This window comes from Oreochromis niloticus, linkage group LG12 (genome assembly GCF_001858045.2).
Source record: "Oreochromis niloticus isolate F11D_XX linkage group LG12, O_niloticus_UMD_NMBU, whole genome shotgun sequence".
Classification (NCBI taxonomy): domain Eukaryota; kingdom Metazoa; phylum Chordata; class Actinopteri; order Cichliformes; family Cichlidae; genus Oreochromis; species Oreochromis niloticus.
The window spans coordinates 2,030,493-2,052,237 of NC_031977.2; the positions used below are offsets into that span (position 1 = coordinate 2,030,493).

General features: G+C 42.3%; 1 protein-coding gene across 4 annotated transcripts in view; it reads right to left on the minus strand.

The window, feature by feature from the left end:
- The window catches only part of nr6a1a (nuclear receptor subfamily 6, group A, member 1a), a 134,584-nt gene that overhangs the window by 31,055 nt on the left and 81,784 nt on the right, over positions 1–21,745 (minus strand). Inside the window, exon 1 of one of the 4 annotated variants that reach the window (XM_005472896.4) lies at positions 6,938–7,192. The exons of the other annotated variants lie outside the window; for them this stretch is intronic. Within the exon in view, the coding sequence (XP_005472953.1) occupies positions 6,938–6,953 (16 nt within the window). The 5' untranslated portion in view covers positions 6,954–7,192. Of the gene's footprint in view, positions 1–6,937; positions 7,193–21,745 lie in introns of those variants that run through there. 4 annotated transcript variants of the gene reach the window in all.

The following is a 21,745-nucleotide window of genomic DNA, read 5'->3' on the forward strand; positions in this document are numbered from 1 at the left end:
TTCTTGGCCCAGTCTTGACGTTTCAGCTTGTGTGTCTTGTTCAGTGGTGGTCGTCTTTCAGCCTTTCTTACCTTGGCCATGTCTCTGAGTATTGCACACCTTGTGCTTTTGGGCGCTCCAGTGATGTTGCAGCTCTGAAATATGGCCAAACTGGTGGCAAGTGGCATCTTGGCAGCTGCACGCTTGACTTTTCTCAGTTCATGGGCAGTTATTTTGCGCCTTGGTTTTTCCACACGCTTCTTGCGACCCTGTTGACCATTTTGAATGAAACGCTTGATTGTTCGATGATCACGCTTCAGAAGCTTTGCAATTTTAAGACTGCTGCATCCCTCTGCAAGATATCTCACTATTTTTAACTTTTCTGAGCCTGTCAAGTCCTTCTTTTGACCCATTTTGCCAAAGGAAAGGAAGTTGCCTAATAATTATGCACACCTGATATAGGGTGTTGATGTCATTAGACCACACCCCTTCTCATTACAGAGATGCACATCACCTAATATGCTTAATTGGTAGTGGGCTTTCGAGCCTATACAGCTTGGAGTAAGACAACATGCATGAAGAGATAATGTGGACAAAATACTCATTTGCCTAATAATTCTGCACTCCCTGTACACACATATATATACACACATATATATATGTGTGTGTGTGTATATATATATATATATATATATATAGAGTGTGTGTGTGTGTGTGTGTGTGTGTGTGTGTGTGTGTGTATGTATGTATATATATTCTTGGCTATATCTATTTGTTCCATTTTTAGTGTGACGTTACACATGAAACAATGACTCTAGTCTCTCACAGTGAATTTATTCTGCTGCTCAGTATCGGCACACACAAAAACAAGTGTGTGCTCCACACTGAAACTTGGATTGCTGAACGACTATATGAAATCTTAGAATGTATTTTTAAGCATCTGCATACAAAAACTGAATACACTTTACTGAGACGACTCAGGTGTGAAGTGATGGGCGGTTCAGCCAAACTTCAGTCTGAATAGAAAGAGCTTCACAGCTGATGAGCTTTAGGATAAAGCAGAGTGACACCTTCATGAAGAATAAAGACCCAACGAACTGTTGTTCTTCTAACAGCAGCAGCACAAATTCAGACCTAAGAAAAAGAAAATAAATCCTTCTACTGTACTGTGGCGCCATAAAATGCATCGTCACCTCCTCAGCCAGCCATTTGTCAGCCCGAGCGCCCATTCAGAGAACACGTTGAAACCACATATTTCACTGGCCACCCCACGTGAAACACCCAACTTCCTTCACTGAGCTAAAAACACAATAGCTATTAGCTGCCTTCATTCAGGCTTATTTGCCAAATCTCTCACCCTCTTTCAAGTGCATGGCCGCCATATAAAACAGAGTGATTCACACCTTCACACACGTCATCTCCCATGTCACATCGTATCGCTCCTCCTTCTGCCAGGAGATGACCGAAGTTAAATACTCATGACTTTCTAAATATAATAGTTGACCCTGACATTTCTGACATGCGACTGAACTCTTCCCACATGGCTTAGGTCTCAAGTGAAAGCAAAAACAGAGACATAAAAGCAACACGTACTGAAAAAAAATCTGCCTTTCAAAGTAAAAGCATGTAAAAACAAAAATTACTCTGAGTGCCATAAATGTAAAACTGTAAAGCTGACACCTTCTATCATAAAGCTTGCTCACATTACCAACCAAATACGTCCTGTGTTTCTCTATATATACAAAAAAAGTTTCTTCCAGTTTCCGATTGCTTTCCAGGAAAAAACTATTCAAGTAAAAATAAGAAAAAAGAAGAAAAAAAAATAAACTAAAAGGATAATAGTGTTGAGTATTATGCCACATGTTTTATTAGAAGATAGAGTGAAGGACAAACAAAAAAGGTTTTTGAATGTCTGAGAACCATTTTTGAACTTGATTAAGCATTTCATATCTTTTGAACTGTGACAAGGAACTTTCATTTTTGTGGATTAGCCATGTTCTGATAAAGAGAAGCTGATGTTTGCTTTTTATCTTGGTGGCTCGTTGTCTGTTTATTTGGCTTTTATTCCAGATCTACTAAAAATTCTTAACAAGAGCGTTTCGGAAAACCAGACAGTGCTTAGACAATCTGACCTCAGCTTTTAATCTCGTTCTGATAAACAATCAAACTAAAAGTGCTATTCTCCTGTAGGAATATTTTCATAGTTCTCAGAACTCTTGTAGAAAGTCCACGTTCTCAGAAGTCATTTTAAGATTTTGGGTAAAAGTGTAGGTGCTCTACAGAGGAATGATATAAGTGTGAGGTGACAGCGATTCAACAAGTGTGTCCACGAGCCGCAGATGGGCCAGTCATTTATGGATGGATGGACTTTTTGTCTTTATTTAGTTAGTACGACTAAATGGAAAACTTAAAATAATAAGCTGACAAAAAATGTATGCACATGTTTGTGAAAATGTGTTTTTTTTATCTTTTGCTTACAATGCAACACGATCCTACTGTTCAGTGCTCCTGACCTGGTGGAAGAGACTGGGCCAGCAGAGGGAGGTGCAGGGAAAAGCTGTGGCTTGCAGTTGCAGTATGGGAAACACAGTATGTAGAATGTAGTTTGACACTAATGCTGGCATGCTAGCAAAGATCACACTGGACTTTAACACCAAGTGTGAAGGCAGAAACTGCCATCATCTCCACACATGTACACACAACTGAGATGACAGCTGAATAACCGTTTTCTGTTTGAGGCTTGATCAGACAAACCGTTGTGGAGAAAAGTGACACGGCACAAAGAGACGTATTGGTGTAATAGTGAGGTTTTGCATGAGATTAAAGCATTCTGCAGTTGAAGAGCAATATTTCTCATCCTCTCAAAGGCTCTTTTCAGAAATGTTCAGGTTACCACTCTATCACAAGGTCATAAAAGGCGAGGTGACGATAAATTTCCCCCCGAGGTGACGATAAGGAGTCATAAAAGCACTGCTTCATCTTGAACTCCACCCTCTCTCTCTCCCTCTCTCTTCTTGGTTGCAAGAACCCCCAATGCTCTGTGTCAAACACACAGTCACCCCCAACCCCCCAGGGCTCATTAAAGGCTGCATTGTTTCCCGGGGGTCAGCCTGGGTTTCATTCCAAACTTTAACGCAAACCAGGAGATGCAAGTCAAACATTTTAAGCCCTGTTCAGTGTTCAACAAGCATCACCTGCATCTCCTCACTGAACCCCGTGTGTTCCAGGAAACGTTCACTGTAATAAATATAAAGAATCTGAGCAAATGAGCTGAATGTGCACGAACGGGGCTTTTTCAGTCAGAATGGTGGATTCCTGCAGGAAGGTCCCCAGGTTTGACCCTCTTTGAGCTGCATCATGCTGGGAACAGAGATGTATCGTGGCCAAATCTCTCTTTTGTCCACATCCCACAGACACAAAGGCTGATGTATAGTGTAAAGCAGCCTTTTGAGAGGCTGACAGAGCAGTACTTGCCAATGAAGGGTTTTCTCTTCAGGTTTTTGTCTCAGGCTTTCCATCACAATCATGCCCAGCTGAGACAGGGATCGGGGGTTGCAGGAATCTGCTGTACTTTTCCGCCGCCGACACGCTCCCTCTCTCCCGTCCCTCAGCCTCTCATTTTCCTCTTCGTATCTCTTTTTCTTCTCGAGCTTATCTCTCCTACCTGGGGCTCGAAGGAGGGGAGGATGTGCCCCGCGACTATGACAGGAATGTACATGACCACACTCACAGAGGTTAAAGGCATGCGAAGACCCTTTGGGACTCTGATCTGACATTCCTGGCGGCCGACACTGTGATGCTAATCTTGAAAGTGATGTGCATGCAGTTGCAGATCGGGCTCATCAGCGAGAACAATACTGACCTGTTGACATTGCTGTCTTGATAATATACACCCGCACTCAGAGGTTAAATCATTAGCATTGAGTAATACCACACCAAAGATAGGCTCCATATTAATGTAATGCTAATATCAGGAGCATGTAATGCCACTCTGTGACATTCTGTGGGAAAGAGACCACAGGAGTCTGACTCATTGTCTCAGCTTTGATTTCATCTGAAAGGAGATTTGAAATGTTTATTTAGCAAATGTTAATTCCACATAAGGTCTTGTGTCTCCATGTAAAGTGTGCTGGTGTTAGGTTTTTTAAAGCATGTATGCATGTTAGTAAAAGGCTGACAATACTCTACTTAAAAAAAACAAAACTTACCAACTGAACTACTGATAAGCCATCTATGGTTTAATGAGCTTTAAGAATTTAACTTAACAGAAAAAATGTTATTTCAAAATAATTTAGACTTTTTGTTTGAAATGTAACAGATTCACAAACAATCCTAACCCTGTTACTGGGTCACCAGTAATATGGTGAATATTATGAAAGGTTGACCTGTTTGAAACATATGAACAGAAAAACTGTAATGCCACAAAAATGTGTTAAAAAAGGTAAAATCAGAGTTTTCTGTAGAACGAGCAGTAAAAACAGAAACGAAACACCAGATTTCAGGATTACTGCGTATTACTGATTTATGGTTCACAAAAATGTAACACCAGGAATACAGCACCTCTGTTTTTATCTTTGAACATGTATCCAGTGTAAAATTAACAATGTGCCAAAACAATAAAAAAGGCTGTTGTGAGTGAATACATCCGTGTTTCACTATCAAGTGAAACACTTTATTATGTAGCTGCTTCATGCTGCTCAAAAACAGCACTGACAGGCTGCTTCCTCATAGAAGGATTCATTGTAAGCCAAACTGAAATGACCTCACAAGCTCCCATTTATTACTCCCATGAACAGCATAGAATAACCAGGAAACTCGTGTCCAACTGAATGTTTCCCTCAGCCGCTCTTATTTTCTTTCTTTTTATGTCAAAAGAGTTGTGTGTTGAACAAGGATGAAAAAAAACTTTGTTGCCATAAATGTGCGACCGATGTGCAAATGTTGTTGCTTAGTACATGGAAACATCCACCATGTGACCGCTGAGCCACACAGACTTAATGATGATTTGACTGATGTTGATTACCTGGTGACATGTTTTACATGTGAGTCAGCCATGATAGAAACAAACAAACTGCTAAGACTTGTTTCCCTGTTGGATCCCTGCTCTTTGTTTTTTAAAGCAAACATTATTATTCCTCATCCTTTTCCCACTTCTTCCTATATTCCCTCATGTCCAGACAGTTTGTGCCATCTCGGGAATTTGCTAACACTTGTGAGTCCTTATATTGATAATTTGACACATTTTTCTAAAAGGTTTTGTGGAAAAGTATCCAGCAATGCACCGGTGGAATGATTTGTTGTAGTGTCACAGTTCTCTGTTCCCTGCTCACAGATGTGTGTGTGCTGATCTGCACCTTGTTCCTCTCTCATTTGTTTTGCAGAGCAGTAAAGCTCAGCTTGTTTGGCCCTGAGCTTCTTTTTTTTTAATGACAGGTCTAAATTGCCAGTTCATCCTGATGCAGACCATGTGGGAAGTTTCACAGTCCATGCTTTGCGATACACAATAGCATAAAAGAGCTAAATCTGCTCTGTATTAAAATACAGGACCTCCTAAAGACAGTAGGATGACCTCCCGCTCCCATATAACACAGAGAAGGGGCCAAAACATTGTAAATTTGCCTGCATTAAAAATCGGATGCCAGTTTTGCCTCATTCTAAACAAACACGTCGCTCTCTGTAAATAATCCCAGAGGCAAAAACTGCATTTGCAAATCATCAGATAAGTTTTTTCCTGTTTGAGTGTGTGTCTGTGTTTGTCCTGGGGGAAGGGTGCAGGGGCAGTTGAAATAACACACCCTTGCAAAACAACAAGAAAGCAAAGATCCACAGCGCGATGGAGCTGGCGTTTGGCTTTACGAGGCCGGGGAGAGATGGCGGGTATCTCACAGTGAAATTAGGGGAAAAGCAGTGGTTGCAATGAGAAGCGTCTTTAGCCGTGTTATAGGTGAGCATTACTGAGTCACAGGAGTCCCTGACCTCCCCCCACTGTTACTATTGATCTTCACACAGCCTCTGTCCCCTTCATCCACATAAACAACCTCTTATGCTTGTTTTCTCCCTCTTCCTCATGATTAGTTTGGGCTTAATACAATCCTCCTCACACACAGAACTACTGCAAAACAGAAGGTGTTCATGTTGAGGTGCAGCAGTGCTATTTAACCCTAATTCAGCTTGAGCACAAACCAACCAGGCTGAGGGGATTAAAGGAGGGGGAGGGGATCAGTACAGTAGCATGCTTCCTCCACATGCCAAACCAAAGTCCTTAAAGGAAAACATCAATCGAAGGGCCAGAAAGTGCTGTGTGTCTGTGGACGTCCGTCCAATTTGTCCCAAGCCGAGATGAAACGTTGCATGACAGAAGCCCAAAAAGATACCCTCTCACGTGGGGTTGATATTAAGAGTGAGAAAGGACCCCATTCCAAATTCCTGCAATACAAGGAAGGGAAGGAGGAAGGGAGGAGCAGCCGGGTGGTGTGGTGGGTGGAATTAAAGTGTGAAAAGTGCCAAAAAGCAGTTTGTTGTTTTTGACATTTTCTCTTGTCCCAGCACACAACATCATTTGCATAAAACAGCCAAAAGAAAGAAATAGGTAACAAGTAAGCAACATGCCAGAGAGCAGCACATATGGAGGTGCAGTGTGCAACTGCAGCAGGGAGCTACGTCACAACAGGCACATAAACAAAGTGCTGCAAGCCAGTGAGGCTCTGACAAGCTGGGATTTCTCTGCTCATTAGCCCGGCCGGAAAATCATTAACTAATTACAGCATAAAGGGCTTATCCTGCCAACCTGCACACACGCAGTATGCATCACATTTTTATTCAAACTCAAAATATTAGATAGAAACCAATACTGCAGTTTGAGATACATACATTTCAAATATATTCTCAGTTCCACTCAGATGTAGTTAAACTACCTGTAAGTGGGACGCATTCAGAAAAGAAAGCGATCCTTCCTTACCTTCCCATGTATCCATTTCATGCTTCTCCCAGTCTGCCTGGACCCCATTCAAGCATGGACTCTGCTAAAGGAAAAAGCCACTGGGCCTGCTCTCCACATTGCTCTCAGTTTCTTTCTCTGCCCCGCTCCTCTGTTCTCTCCCCCACCAACCTCTTTCCTCGACAGCCTGCCCCTCTCTGACCGCAGAGAGACCAGCAACACCACTGGTCACTTTACTGCCTGGTCACATGACCGGCAAGAGTTCAAGCCCCCGGGGTCACCGCTTGGCTTGTGGTCCAATGACAGCTAGGGGTTATCTGAGTGGAAATGATAGTCCTATTTTCACTGGCGTTCAACAATGCTGCCCCCGCCCTTTCTTCCCAGCCCTCACACCCAAATTAGCCTCCCCTTTAACTGCGCCTCTGGCACTTGGGAGGAGGACGTGCATGCCCGAGCATAAACACAGGTTCAAGCTGGCAAAACACAATGACATTAACTATATGAAACGCTCAGCGAAACAGGGGAAGCAGGTTAAAGCTAAGGTTTCTCACCTTGCTTGGTTACAACACAGCAGGAAGCCAAACAGCAGCGCACAGAGCCACTTTGTGTTCCTGCACATTCCCACCTTTCACATGTTTTCATGCTAAAGCTGCCGTCCGATCTCTAAACCACACTAATGCTACGTGGATTAGAGTAAGGATGCTAACCAGGAGCCGCGAAGGTTCTGCTTACTGATTTCACAACACGGTGGAAATATTTATTATCTGATTATGAGTCATTTAGCAGGGTCAGCAGGAGTTTAACCAAACACCTTGGTGAGAGCCGCAACATCCCAGCTCCATTGTTGTGTTGCATGTTGGCCTTCCTACCATTTAGAAGTCGACCAAACCATGTTAGCAGTTAGGAGCTATCCAAAGAAAAAGCACAGGCGACAGTAATCGATCATTTAAAATGAAAATTTGTTTTTAGTATTTAATACATTTGGCAAAAAGAAAAATATTTACAGATGCATTTAAATGATAATTCTTGCATTTGCCTCTCCAAATTTTCTATAGATGTCCTAATAATAGGACCACTTTACTTCATGATTACAGTGGTCAAACACCTAATATCACAGGAGCCCTAATGCATCCTTTCCCGTTATCAGCCCCAAAATCCACTGTGGGCTGAGCTCTTCTTCTCTGGACGACCTGCTGAAGTTCAAGCATCAGAACATGTTGCTTAAGAGCAATAATTGTTGGTCTGAGCATTTCAGAATCTGCTGATCAGCTGTGAGGCAAAAAGGAGCATTTGCCTCTCAATGATTTATTTCTTTGCATATTTGTTGAACCTAACAAACAAATTGTAACATTAGAAATAACCTGAGTAAAAACAAAATGCAGTTTCAATTTTAAGTTATTCTAAGGTGTGAAAAAGTAACTTTGACTGATCCAGCTGGAGGGTTTTCAGGCATGAACGGCCTATAAAATTCATCGCAAAGCATCTCAGTCTGATTCAAGTCCAGACACTGATGCGAGCACTCCAAATCCTTCATTCAGTTAGTCAGAGGTGAATGTGCGGATGTGTTTCGGAACAATGCAGGGAACAAACTGATGCCTGAAGTTTTTCCTTTAGGATTTTCTCATAGAGAGCAGAATTCGTGGTTCCATCAACTGACTCCATCAATATATAGTTTGATAATGTGTAAGAATATCTGTGTGTTACAGTAGCAGTGGTTGGGCAACAAACACAAAATCTAAGTGAATCTGTCAAGAAGAGAGAGAGAAAACCTAAAAGTGTGTCGTCTGCTGGTGAGCAAACGTAGCTTTACACTACGAGAGTCTGTACGTGTCGTACGAAGGACCTGACCAGTATATCTGTACATGCACGTTTGAGTATTCCTCACCAGGGGACAAAGGGAGAGAAAACCATCCTGAACCTGCAAATTTTACACATGCAGATTTTTGCTGACATACAGAGATTTGTGGAGCTGACAAGATAAAACCTTTGTTCTCATAGCAACCCTTTATTTACTTTTATAGTCCTGCTTAAGAGACATTTTCAAAGGTTATGCACAGGAAGCACAGCAGCACACAGCGTCTCCTTGGCAGGAAGAAACAACTTTAATGCTAACAGACACAGGCTTTGTTGGTATACAATATTTTTACTCCCCAAGTGGAATCAGCTCGATACTGATGACAAATCAAACCTGGGCCGTGCAGTGGGGGAGGGATGTACCATGTGTCACCCTTGACCTTAGCAGTTATCCTCCCACAGCATAATCAGCCATGTTGCCTTTAACCTTGAAGTCAATGGGAGACAAAACAGCGCCGAGCGCCCTATCTGTGGTCATGAGGAGGGAGGCGCTACCTGGGATGGGCCACTGTGTGTGTGTGTGTGTGTGAGAGTGTGTGTGTGTGTGTGTGTGTGTGTGTGTGTGTGTGTGTGTGTGTGTGTGAGAGTGTGTGTGTGTGTGTGTGTGTGAGAGTGTGTGTGTGTGTGTGTGTGTGTGTGTGTGTGTGTGTGTGTACAGCAGTCCAACATTTACCAGTTTAAAATGATCATTCTTATATAAAAACTCTTTTCTTTTCTTAAACAGATAAATAATAATAAGCAGAAATGTGCTTTTAGATTAAATGAGCAAAATCTTATTTATTCATTTTTTGGTTTTTCTGTCACTCAGAGGTTCAGACTGTCTTTGAAACAGACCACACATATCTATGCTGCTTGGCATTGAATATGGCACCACGGTCATATTTGATTAAATATATAACACAAATCACACTGAGTGGAAATGAACAGACAGACATGCAAAACATTAGAAGTCCCTGTATCGCATGTGCATCTTTGATAGTTGTGTAGCTTTTGTGATGCATCCGTGATGCAGTTTCACTCTTTGCCTACTGAAGACCTCACAGACTCACTGCTGAGACATAAATGTAACATGTCTTTTGCTCATGGGGCAAATAGCAAACATGTCATCGTCTCCCATCTCTGGAGCTGAGTCGAGGTTAAAGTAGCAGTAATAAATAAACATAGTAAGAAGGGTTTGTCTGCATGTGCACAGCTCTTATTTAACTTGAACTTTGAAGCCGTGTTAAACTGACAGTGGATGGGTGCAGCTACAAACTTGAGCAGGTGATTTGATGAAGGATTTAGTGATTTATTTAAACCAGAGGTGGTTTTGATTTGATTACAGTAAAAAAAAAGTTTGTTTGGGTTGCAACATCACTTTCTTGCTCGTTGTGTGTGTGCATCAGAAAGGAGCTCGTATATCTCTATCATCTTTACTACTGTTATCAACTGTCTTTGATAACAATCTGAGTCTTTACACAGACATGCTTTTAATGAGATTTTAGAGCATCTATTCTAGTATTACAGAGTTTTTAGTATTTATGTTGTTGCAAATACAAGTTTAAGTCTCATGCAGTTAGGTTCTGCACTGCCTGTATTGCGTTCCTCTTTAGTTCAGCAGCCTCAAACACTTCCTTTAATGAGTCTGTATCGGAGTTTTTCCTTCCCACTATCGCCAAGTCAGCTGCTTATGTGCACTACAAAGATAAAACTGATCTGATATACAAAGTGAACGAGGAGCCAAGGTTGCAAAGCAATGCACAGGTTGGGCAGCAGCTGGATGAAGGAAAACTATCATCTTCAGCAACACTTCAAACAATATGTTCACAGGATCACAGCGCTGTCATAATGGTACTTCATTATCCCAGTACACTTAACTGTTGTAGTTACATGCCAGGTCTGTTGCCAGGTTACACACCTAACTCAGATGTGGCAGTTACCTTGGCTACGGCTGCATAACAGCATAGCTAAAATCAAAGAACATCTTCCTGCTTTTGTCTGCGGCATTAGGACACAAAGTGTTGTCATCACATACTGTGCTATAAAACCTTTTACTATAAAACGATGTTACATCTAAAAGACTTTTTGAGACTCACGCTTCAATTTACTAAAACTAAAGACAGAGTATGTATATAACATGTATATGAGAATGTGGCAGTCCTGTTCTCTGTACTGGCCCTGAGCTGTTGGCTATGCTGACACTGTATGAAATCCCTTTTAACTGTAACTACACGTCGGGTCAATGCAGTGTAGGGTTAAAGGATGTCGATATCAGGCTTCCTCTCACAGCTCTGACACCAGATTAAACAACCAAATCATCAAACTCTGTGCATAGTTTGATGTTTGCCTCGACGTCACATGATGAAAAAGACAAATTCTTAGCATTTTAGCCTCTCATAAAACATGCAGTTGTGATACTGTATGTTTGCATATAGGCTGCATAACATTTTGAAAACAAATCAAAGTTCTGTACCTAAATGCTGATGCGGTACAAAGTCAGCTGGAATGAGCTGTTTTGTGGCTTGTTTGCTTAATTTCCCTGAACATTTGGGTAACAAAGGGCATTGCTTTGGTTGAGCTCCCTTCCCCCTCTCCACACTGTCACAAACCTCTCCACTCTTCAGACAAAGAGCTTCAAGAAAAACAGGCGGCACGGCTCTTGCTCTCCTGCAAACATACACACCATTTCTCTAAGCAACCGGAAGCATCCATCGATTCTAGCATTTGAGCTAAACACTGAAACGCAGACAGGCAAACCCACAGCGCTTCATTTTTGACTGTTGTTAACACTTAGCTTTCATTCTTTTCCCTTCAGAGCTTTGAGGTTCTGATCTACAGACTAAAACCTGCCTAAAGGCCAGCACAGAAACCTTCACAAACTTCTCCTAATAGCAAAGTTGTTCTCAATGATAAATGTTCAGAGGACCAAATAAAAGCCGCTTACAAATCCTTCTCTTGTGTTTTGGTAAATCCATGCGTCCTTTGGTTGCAGATGAATGAGACCACATCGAGGGTGGGATTTTCATGAGTTACACACAATTTTATTTTGGACCCACACACCTAACAAAAAAGACTGAATAACAGTTTCGTCTCCAACTCAATGTATTCAATAACAACTTCACCAACCCAACAAGTCACCTCAGCTTTACTGTTCTATAAGGACAGTGTCAGATTACAGTCAACGTTTCCTGATGTTCAGATCATCAACAGCTGGGTTTCTAACACTGTACTACTAATACTGTAATATTGTACTGCCAGAAGAGCCGAACTGCTGATGATTTGTTGTATTTCTTATTAAATATAAATCAGTCACAACAGTCACAGTCTGACCTTCGGTCAGTCAAATCTCACGGTTCATGATCCAAGCACCATGTGGTAACACGTAGTTAATTTTCTATAGGAGGCTGAAAAATCGTGGAAGCCGGTAGAATAAACACTTTGATTCATGATTAAAATCAGTGTTGGGGGTAATCGTTTGGTGATGAAGGGATCCATGCAGCTGCTCTCTCGCTGGACTCCCACAAGGCAGATACAGTAAAACTGAGGTGACCTGGTCACCAGATTTCACTGAGTGAAAGTCAGTCTTCTTTCCTTTAGTTATGTTTGTAATTTATTTTACTTCATTTCTAAATATGTCATCCATATAAAAACAGGTTGACTCATCTGCTGGTCAAACTCTGAGTGCAGTCGGGGGTTTGGACAGTGTGGGGCTCATCACATTCAATCTGAATGAAGCACAGCATGCTGCATGCTGCATGCTGCATGCAAAATACAAAACATGCTAATTTTATGTTGTTTGGATCTACATTAGCATGATCAGTGTATGTAGATACTAATATAAACAATCTCATGGGATCTGTTTATGGAAGCAACACGGGGAAGAAAATCCCCGTAATAATAAAGTCCCATAATGTAAAGGATTAAACAACAAAAGGTTTTCAACTACATGTTGGTACACATTTGTTACCAAAGCTGCAAGTTCTCCCAGTTATGTTTGGGCTTCTGAAAAAGACGGACGATGTATAAAAATAGCTGTTGTTCCTAAACGGGAATATTTTTGAATGAAAGCTGAAAGTCTGCGCTTCATTTAAATTACAGAAGGAAACTTACAGAAATGATGACGTCTAAGCATTAATGGACCAGACTATTAGCTTCTAAAGACCATCTTAAGGTCAGATCTACCTAAAAGAAATGTTTAGCAGCCAGTTTCTCTCGCTTATTTTACATTTTCACATAACATTAACTTGGGCCTTTCCCACTTTGAGTAACTCGGTGTTTTTCCAGTCGTTGCTCCAGGTTGCTGACATTCCTCGAGCTCTGGTTGCCACATCGCTGCGTGTCCGTTCCTCTGCAGTCACCACTCTCTGCTGAGCTGGATAACTTTTCTTTAAGTAGTTTTCAGTAGTTGCACATTAAATATAAACATATAAAAACAAAGCAAATAATGGATCCAAAATGTAGCAAAAGAAAAAATAAGATAAAAAAAGAAAAAGCTAGCAGGTTGCGTAACATCTGCCTGTCACCAAGCAGCCAGGAGGATCTCCATTTTGCATCAGGCCAAACAATCACACTGTGATATGAGCTCAGTATCTCACAGCCTTTCAGAAATCCATCTAACAGTAATATTACTGGCTGTAACACTAACACTCACTCTAACAAGTCCAAATGAGGCTGCATGTCAAACAACAGCGTAACCTTCAGTGTAGATCTTCCTCCAGCCAACCTGAAGATCGAGTGTTATTAATAGCTCCTTTGGCCGGCCTCATCCACTACCTCTTCTGTGACCAGTTTCCCAGAATTCCTTTGATCCCGATTACAAAACCCCAGCAAACACTGGTCTGTGGTCTCTCTGTAGCTCTGCTTTAATAGAAATCTCTCTGTATGACTGCTGGATGGACACACCAGCGACTGCAGAACAAGCTCTTGAATTGTCAGAGACAAAAACCCTGATGTTGGCATTTAATGGTCTCAAACTCCTGCACAGCAGAAAATATCCAACATCAGAGCTGCAATGTGCCCTTACACACAGGAGGAACCTTTAACGTTCGACCAAGGTGAAGTGCAACACTTTGGCCTCTGTTTCACACACATATTCAGATATTCCTGCACTGGGAAGTCAGAGTGGATGTTTCCATCATTATGCCAACCTTTCATTAAACACATGGAAGGTTAAAACATCAAAGTTCAATGACTAACAGTCAGTTTATACGAGAAACTGTTCATTCATGTAATTCTACTTTCTGTTAAAAGTCCGGTTAAGAGAACAAAGTAACCCAGACTTTTAAAAAGAGGCCTTCATGTTGATGGAGGCTGATCTTAATCATTACCCAGGATGACTCATAAATATGACGCTTCATGGTTTCCTTTGGTGCCATCACTGTGTGAGCACGGCTGTCAGGTCGGACTGCAGATGTTAACATATGCGACGAGACAGCTGCATGTTGCTAATGACAGACATGCAGAGGAACAGCGGACTGCATGTAATCCAGCAAGGCACTTTGCATTTCTGCAGACTGATTCAAGTTGGTTAATCTTTGATGAACTTTTTGCTTTTTTTATGTAATTAAAACCAAAAGTACACCATGAAATGAAACTGGTTTCTAAAGTGCCTGCCCTTGGAACAAGCCTATGAACACAACATGTGACTCTTTATATTTATCAGCTTATATTTGAAGCAAAAATGAGTCCTGCATCACTCTGTTTCTGTTCTGTTCCTTCAGGTGACTTTAAGTATTTCTTATGGGACACTTAGAGTTTCTGTAATACTGTTAGCTCTGTAAAGTTTAAATACAAAAAATCTCTGAGAGCTCACTCAATCTTTTTATTCCATATGAAACCAAAAACCTAATCAACAGTCTGCTCTTCCTTCATTTAGCTTTTATTTTGAAAAAATGAATATTGACCAGTTTTCATGCTCAAGCTGTGGGAACAGTGGGCCAAGTCAGCATGACAAAAGGTCGAAGGTGAAATCATGCCTTCGTCACAAGATTGAGGACAGGAGGAGGGACTTCCCCCATGCCGTGATTTTTTCCACACTGAGTTTCAAGCACAATTTCCCAAAAGTGACAACACACCACTGTTTGACCGACGCCCTCTCTCTCTCTCTGTATTGATTAGTTGGCAATAATTTAATAGCAAAGTCATTAAGATTACATGTTAATCCTTCCCGGTGCGAAACTCGGGTACTGTATGTTCTGCTATAAAACACATGTAATATCACGACCCTGTACTCTGTCAGCAGTTATTACAGATTCTCTGTTTCAGATTTTGTTCTGCCATCATATATAAATATATCAGTAGTAAGTAATGTGATTACTTGCCTAAGACAAATGCAGTAGTATTTACTGCTTTACAGACAAATGTGTGGTTTACAGATGTCAATGATGTTGAATAATGGGTTTTTTTCCAGAACATATTTTACATTACAGCAGTAACCTTGGTAACCACACAGTCACTTGTTCCCGTTGTTAATACACCTTCTAGAATGTGAAATATCCTAAATCAGAATTCATGCAAGCAGCTGCATGACTTTGGTTTTATGCTGCCTTTAAGCCCAGTGGGAAACAAAGGACACGTGTATATCATTTCACCAAAGCACTGAAAGATGTTACCTCGTTAAAACAAAACATTCTGTTGCACCATCACATCATCGTCAGGCTACAGTGGTGATGGAGGTGCTGTACTGCGACAGTACCACCATCCCCCAGCAGAGGGCGGTCACACACAGACACAGAGCCCCTCTGAGCTCTCCCTCAGAAGACAAAGAGCCAGATAAGTCAGCAGCATGAGGTGACTTGTTCACTCACAGATATCAACAATCTGCAGAGCAGCGTGTGACCGCAACCATCACAATGTATAGATGTGGGCCGGCAGCTTTGAGGGAGGAGGGTGCTGAGGGCTGCTTCGCCTCCTGATCGTCTCATCTACAGCCAAACAGCCAGCGCCACCTTTGATGTTTGCTTTCTCTTACCAGAAGCGCTTTCTTTTCCACTGGTGGACGACTGCTTTGGATCAAAGTACAGATATTTGTATGAGGCTGTCAAAAGCCCGTTTACATAATTCGTTTGCTTTGGAGACTGAAAATGATTTTCACAGTTCTCTGTAGCAGCTTTGTAAGAGTACAGCAGCACAATTATGCTTCAAAGTGCTCACATAGCTCAAACCAATACAGACAAGCCCAAACGTACAACCTGCAGTCGGGGTTTAGAGTGGAGACCCCACCCCAAACTTCACTGACACGCAGCCTGTACAAAACAGCTGGGGGCACCAACACCCACCGTGAAACTTGAATGCAGACTATCTGTCTGAATGCCACGAAGCAGCGAGCAGACGTAAACCTCACACCTTTATTTTGAAGGAGGGTGAGACAATAAGATCGCTGCGCTGTGTCGGGTTCACAGGTGAGTCTGGCAGCACGGCGCCTGCTACGCCATCTTCAAAAGCAGTGCTGCTGAAGCTCGAGTGGGACTGGGGCCTGTCATGTTACAGTGGGATCCCAACTCATCTCCCACTCCATCTGTCACCGCCCCAATCCTCACCCCCCACCTCTACCCCCAATCTTTTGTCTGTCTGTTTTTGGGGTTTGGCAACTCACTTTGGTGATTTTTTGGGGTTATTTTTGGAGGAGGCGGGGGGGCTAAACATATTTGAGAGGACGTAAGCGTGTTCGATGCTTTGAGAACATTTCTGGAATTCCCTCAAAGGCAGATTTTAAAATGGCAGCCATTGCCTGAACTCAGGGGAGAGTCTCGATGTGGATATCTAAGATTTAAAGACCGGCAACCTTCAGCTCTGAGGTCTGGACGACATCTGGCTAGAATATTTGGACATCTCATGCTGACAGAGGTAAAAACCCAAAGTGGTGGCACTGGGAGGCCGTCTTCTACAGTGGCTAACAATAGGAGGTCCCAACAGTTTCGCCTCTTTAGCCCTTCCCCTCCCGTATCCCTCATCCCTGCTTTGTCCACATCGAGCTCATCCCTTATTTCTCTCACCCCCCCATACACTCCCACAGCCACCCCCTCTCCATCCCACTCTATCTCTTAACCCCCCAACCTCCCCCCACCCCATTCTGTCCAGCCCTCCTCTTCTTGCTCCAGAACTGTCAGATGTCATTAGCTGCTTTCACGCTCATGGCCTGTAGGAATAACAGCCGTGAACCTCGCCGAACAGCGCCATTCTCCTGCTCCAGTTAGTTCTCCACTCAGCACAGGATGTTGCACAAATACCAATGTTATTCATGTCGTGGCCCCTTCACTTACACAACATGCCCCAGCAAAAGGGCAAAGTTAGGCGGACGCAAATCTCAGCGGAGAAGGTCACGGCGCCGGGTAAAGATGCGCCCGTGTTGTATAACACGGTCACGCTCGCTCGCAATTATCAGCTCGTCCCACAGATTCACGGATCAACCCACGGCTTTGCTAAGATCTGCCTCACGTGGATCAAAAAACAGATCAACTTCTTATCTTCTTATGGAGCCACGGGCTCGAACGTTTTTTTTAATATATCATGCTCAGCTTATTCCCCATAAAGTTTCAGCTGCGGGGCAAGTTGTGCTTAGCATTAGAAGCCCACTGTGACCAATGAGCTGGAAAATGTGCAGAAGTTTTTTATTGTGCATAGAAGCATTCTGCCATGGCATGCATACATGTAACAGACGCTCCATACAGACTGTTGATTTGCACGCTGAAGCGTCAGCAGACTCTGTCTTCAAGTTTGACGGTGCACACGTCCACTGATGGTCAGTAGAAACCGCAAAGGGGAAGAGCCAAACCACACTAGCATCCCTCGGGGTGAACAAACCCAAACACCTGAAACTAATGTAACCCAACTTGGGTGGAGACTGTTTGTCACGGTAAGAATGTGCAAATTTTATCTACTCTGTAAAAATTGATTAATACGCTGGAACGTTACACACGGGTGCAAAGGAATGTTTGCATGTTTAAGGCTACAGGAAAACATTCCTCGGGGGAGGGGGTGATCTGAAGCCTGGGCGATGCAATTATCAGTTTGGCGAGTGAGCACAGATAGATTAATACAAACACGAGGAGAGCGCAATTTCTCATCACTCCGTACTCGACAAGCCCAGCATGGAAGGAAGGCTTAGAGGCTAATAATCAAAGCAGATTAGCCCATGCTCTGATAGATGCTACGCAAGCCTGCTAATCATCCGAGTGATAACCATGAATCATCCAATCACAGTCAGAAATAAGCAGTGTGTTTCAAATTAGGATTTTGATTGAATGATCGCTGTATCAGCAGCCATCAGAGTGGCTCTCTTTGACTTCCATTTGCCTTCTCCAGCCCACGTCGCAGTAATTCCTCAGAGTTAATACAGTATGTGTAAGTCGGTGCATATTAAGCGAGCCAGAGGAGGGTGGGCGGAAACACTGGAGCTACAGAGAACCGCTGTGACTGTGATCTCCGGCCTACCCGCCCTGTGATTTAGCCTCAAAATGACAGACTCGCCCCTCGTCGGGCTACTAGCGCAGAGCTAATGACATGCTGCATGCGCTAACATGACTATTAGCCCACTCTGAGCAGCAGGAACTGACAGGAGCACAATTCTGTCATTACTCCCCAAGGAGATCTCTAATCAGAAAGGCAGAGACACCAGGAGACGCCGGTCTCGCTGGATTCAGCATGGAGACAAAGAGGTAACGGGCTGGCTGCGTCTCACCTCGGCCTTTAGGAGCCCTGCATGCAAATCTCAGGGGACGTGATGGGAACTTGTACCGGCAGTAAACATTGCTGTTCGTGTGGGGTTTTTTTTCGCAGACATGCTTTCTAAGAAATGGTTAATGTTACTGAAAGGCTGGATTTGAACTAGAACCATGATCTAATCTGATAAACCTACCAAAGCTAACCTGCAACCACAAACTTCTGCCTGTGGCTTTTTCCTGAACAGCAGCAGTGTGGACACAGCATCCCGGAAGTAGGTGCTGTTACTAGCAAACTACACACAAGTATAGCAGTAACCAACTCTAAAGGCCTTTAGACACTGAACACATGTCATCATCAGCATGCTTCTTAGTTCAGGGATATAATCAGCTGTTCATGAGCACATGTGGAAGGCTGATCAGTACCAAGGCCGTGCTCTTACATTTGGAAAGCTGAACTCACCTACCCAACTAACCGAATATACAGCTGCTTTGTGTTAATGCTGCTCCTCCAGGTGCTAAAGTTAGCTCCACTTTGCTGCCTGCTTGCACAGAAGAGGTCTGAAGTGACGCTTTTAATATTTAAATAGAGAGTTCTCCTGTACCTGCTGCTCTGACACACCACACATTGTATAATGTCCATAACCTTCTGTGGATTTACAATCACAGATGTCCCATGTTGTACTTCTTACCAGTAACTGGGTGCTGATGAATGGTGAATCCTCTCATGCAAAGGTGGTTTTGAAATTCTGAGTTAGTTAAATGGAGTAATGTCCAAACCCACAGCATATGTGACCAGTACAGGATACTAATCACTCAAGTAACTGAGCTTTGGGCATGTCTATTTTCTGGTACTTTACACTACACACTTTACACTGTAGCTGTCAATAAACATCTTACATTGTTACTAAAATTGAAAAAGATATTTTATTGTGTTTGCTTTTTGATTTTATGTATTTTTAGACACAGCTTAATGGGGGTATGTATATGCATTTTACATTATGTGTGTTTTTATTGTTTTTGATTCATTTTCTATATGTAGTTCTTTTTTATTTGTTTATTTTCTATGTACCGTATTTTCCACACTATAAGTCGCACTTGACCTCGAACCAATTTTATGTGGTACACAGCGCTCAAACATCTGTCAAAAATGTTTTAGTACGACTTTGCTAAGCTACGAAGCCACACCGCTTGATGGATTGTCAGAGCATTACGGCTACCGTAGTCAGGAGCCTCGCGGAGTAATCTGGGTCCTAAACTCTGTCGGCTTCAGGTCCCAAAGTCAAACGAACACTGCGGCATCACCGAGAGTTAAAAACTGTCTAAATTCTTTCATCTTTAATAAAATGATCAGCGTTGCTGCTTTAACAGGTGTAACAATTAAGTTTAACATCCAGGCATCCATGAAAACAGAATTTATGAAATTTAACGGAGTTAGCAGGAAGTTAGCTCGCTAGCTTCCACCTAAACATGATATAGCATGTTCTGACTGAGAGATTTCTGAAAAAATTCAAACGTACAGCTCTGCTATCACTTCCAACATAAATGAAGACAGGAAACTAAACAGCAGTGACGTTTGTAGGGTTACTGAAGTTGGGCTAGCTGCTATATAATGATGTGCTACGTGATCGCTAGCAACACAGCTATGTTAGCATAGCATAAACACAGTGAAGCTGGAGGATAAACGCTAACTTTTTTACAAGTTAACGTGAGGGTTCCCGATGGTTAGAGACAAATGCAATCGCATGGCAGGATGCTGTAAACGGACCAAACTTCAGTCAGGAGAACAACTGAGATAATCCATCCACAATACGAGGTTAGTCATTAATATACTGCAACAACATGGGAATAGAGCAGCTGCAGGAGAATTCAACATTAATGAATCTATGGTACGGAAGTGGAGGAAGCAAGAAGAATGAGTTGAGTAAAGACTGTTTTGTTTCGCTTAATGCGGCTTATGTATGAAAACAGACCCGTTCATCGACACTGCGCCTTATGTCCCTTTAGAAGTTGTACAGTGGATCATCTTACGTCATCTCTAGCCTCCTCTTGTACCACACCCATCGTTTGCATGAGCATAGACCTTCTCCCTGGCAGCTCCGTCTCTTTGTTAGGACCATATATCACAGCAGGTTTCGCCTTCACTCTTGCTGCCATCCTTCTGTCACTGGTCTCCACCCCCCCACCCTGCCTTTGCTGGCCTTTGCTGGCCTTTGCTGGCCTTTACTTTGTGGCACCAATAAGCTGAACTCCATTCTGTCAATATTAAGTTTATCTCTTTATAAACTGCTTAGTGGAAATAGAAGAGTACATGTTACAATTAGGCAAGGAAAATGTGAATCAGGCCATCATTTTATCATTATTTAACATTCAAACAAAAACTAATTCTATTTTTATAGTGCTATGCTAGTTTGCTTGTAGTTCAAATTCTTCATCTGCAGTTTTTCTTTTTTTCCCCAAATCACTCCTTGTCATCCTCCTTTTGGAGCATTGCTGCTAGCTCTTCTGTAACGTTAAACTCTTCGATATCTGACAGAAGTGAACAACTGGGCCGTGTCACCAGCATCTCAGCTCTCGTCCAGAGTCAAGGAGAACAAGTCAAAATTGTCCACATTGTTTTTTGACTAAGCTTCACATTTCCCACAGTGTCTTGTCTACGTCTTGTTACAGTTTGCCTGGAGAGCGGCACATTCTCAAATGTTTATTTTCCTCAGGCTATATAAGCGTGGCAGACTCTTTGATTAACACCCAATCACATTACAATTAGGCAATGAAAATGTGAATCAGGCCATCATTTTATCATTAATTAATTAGGTAATTAGTGTTTGATTAACACCCAATCACAAAATGTTTTATTGTTTTTTGTGGCTGTTCCATTCTTGGATGTAACGCTCGGTCAAACGTTCAGATGTCTCTTCCTGCTCTGCATCAGTCAGTATTTCTGTGCATGTCTCAGTCACATAATGACCATTCAAATTGTAATTTTTAAACATGGCACCTGAGCACATTTGCCTCTGATTTAAGTAAACGCATATTTAGAAATCCATGTGCTGTTAAAGACTCTACATTCTGCATCACTCTCTCTTTCTGTAGTCCATGTGACGTCTTTCAAAAACAGCAAACTCACATCTCTCATAAATATTAAGTAAATGTCCACTTCAAAATAAAATGCGACCTTTTCTCAAATAAATCACCAGAGAGAGAAAGTGACAGAGCTTTACACTGACTATGTTGATCAGTGCTGGGCATCTCAGTGAGCCACCCAACAAGCATGAAACAGGTACATGAGTCTGAGCTGAGTTAATGTCCAATAATACTAACATGAGGAGAAGAGTGT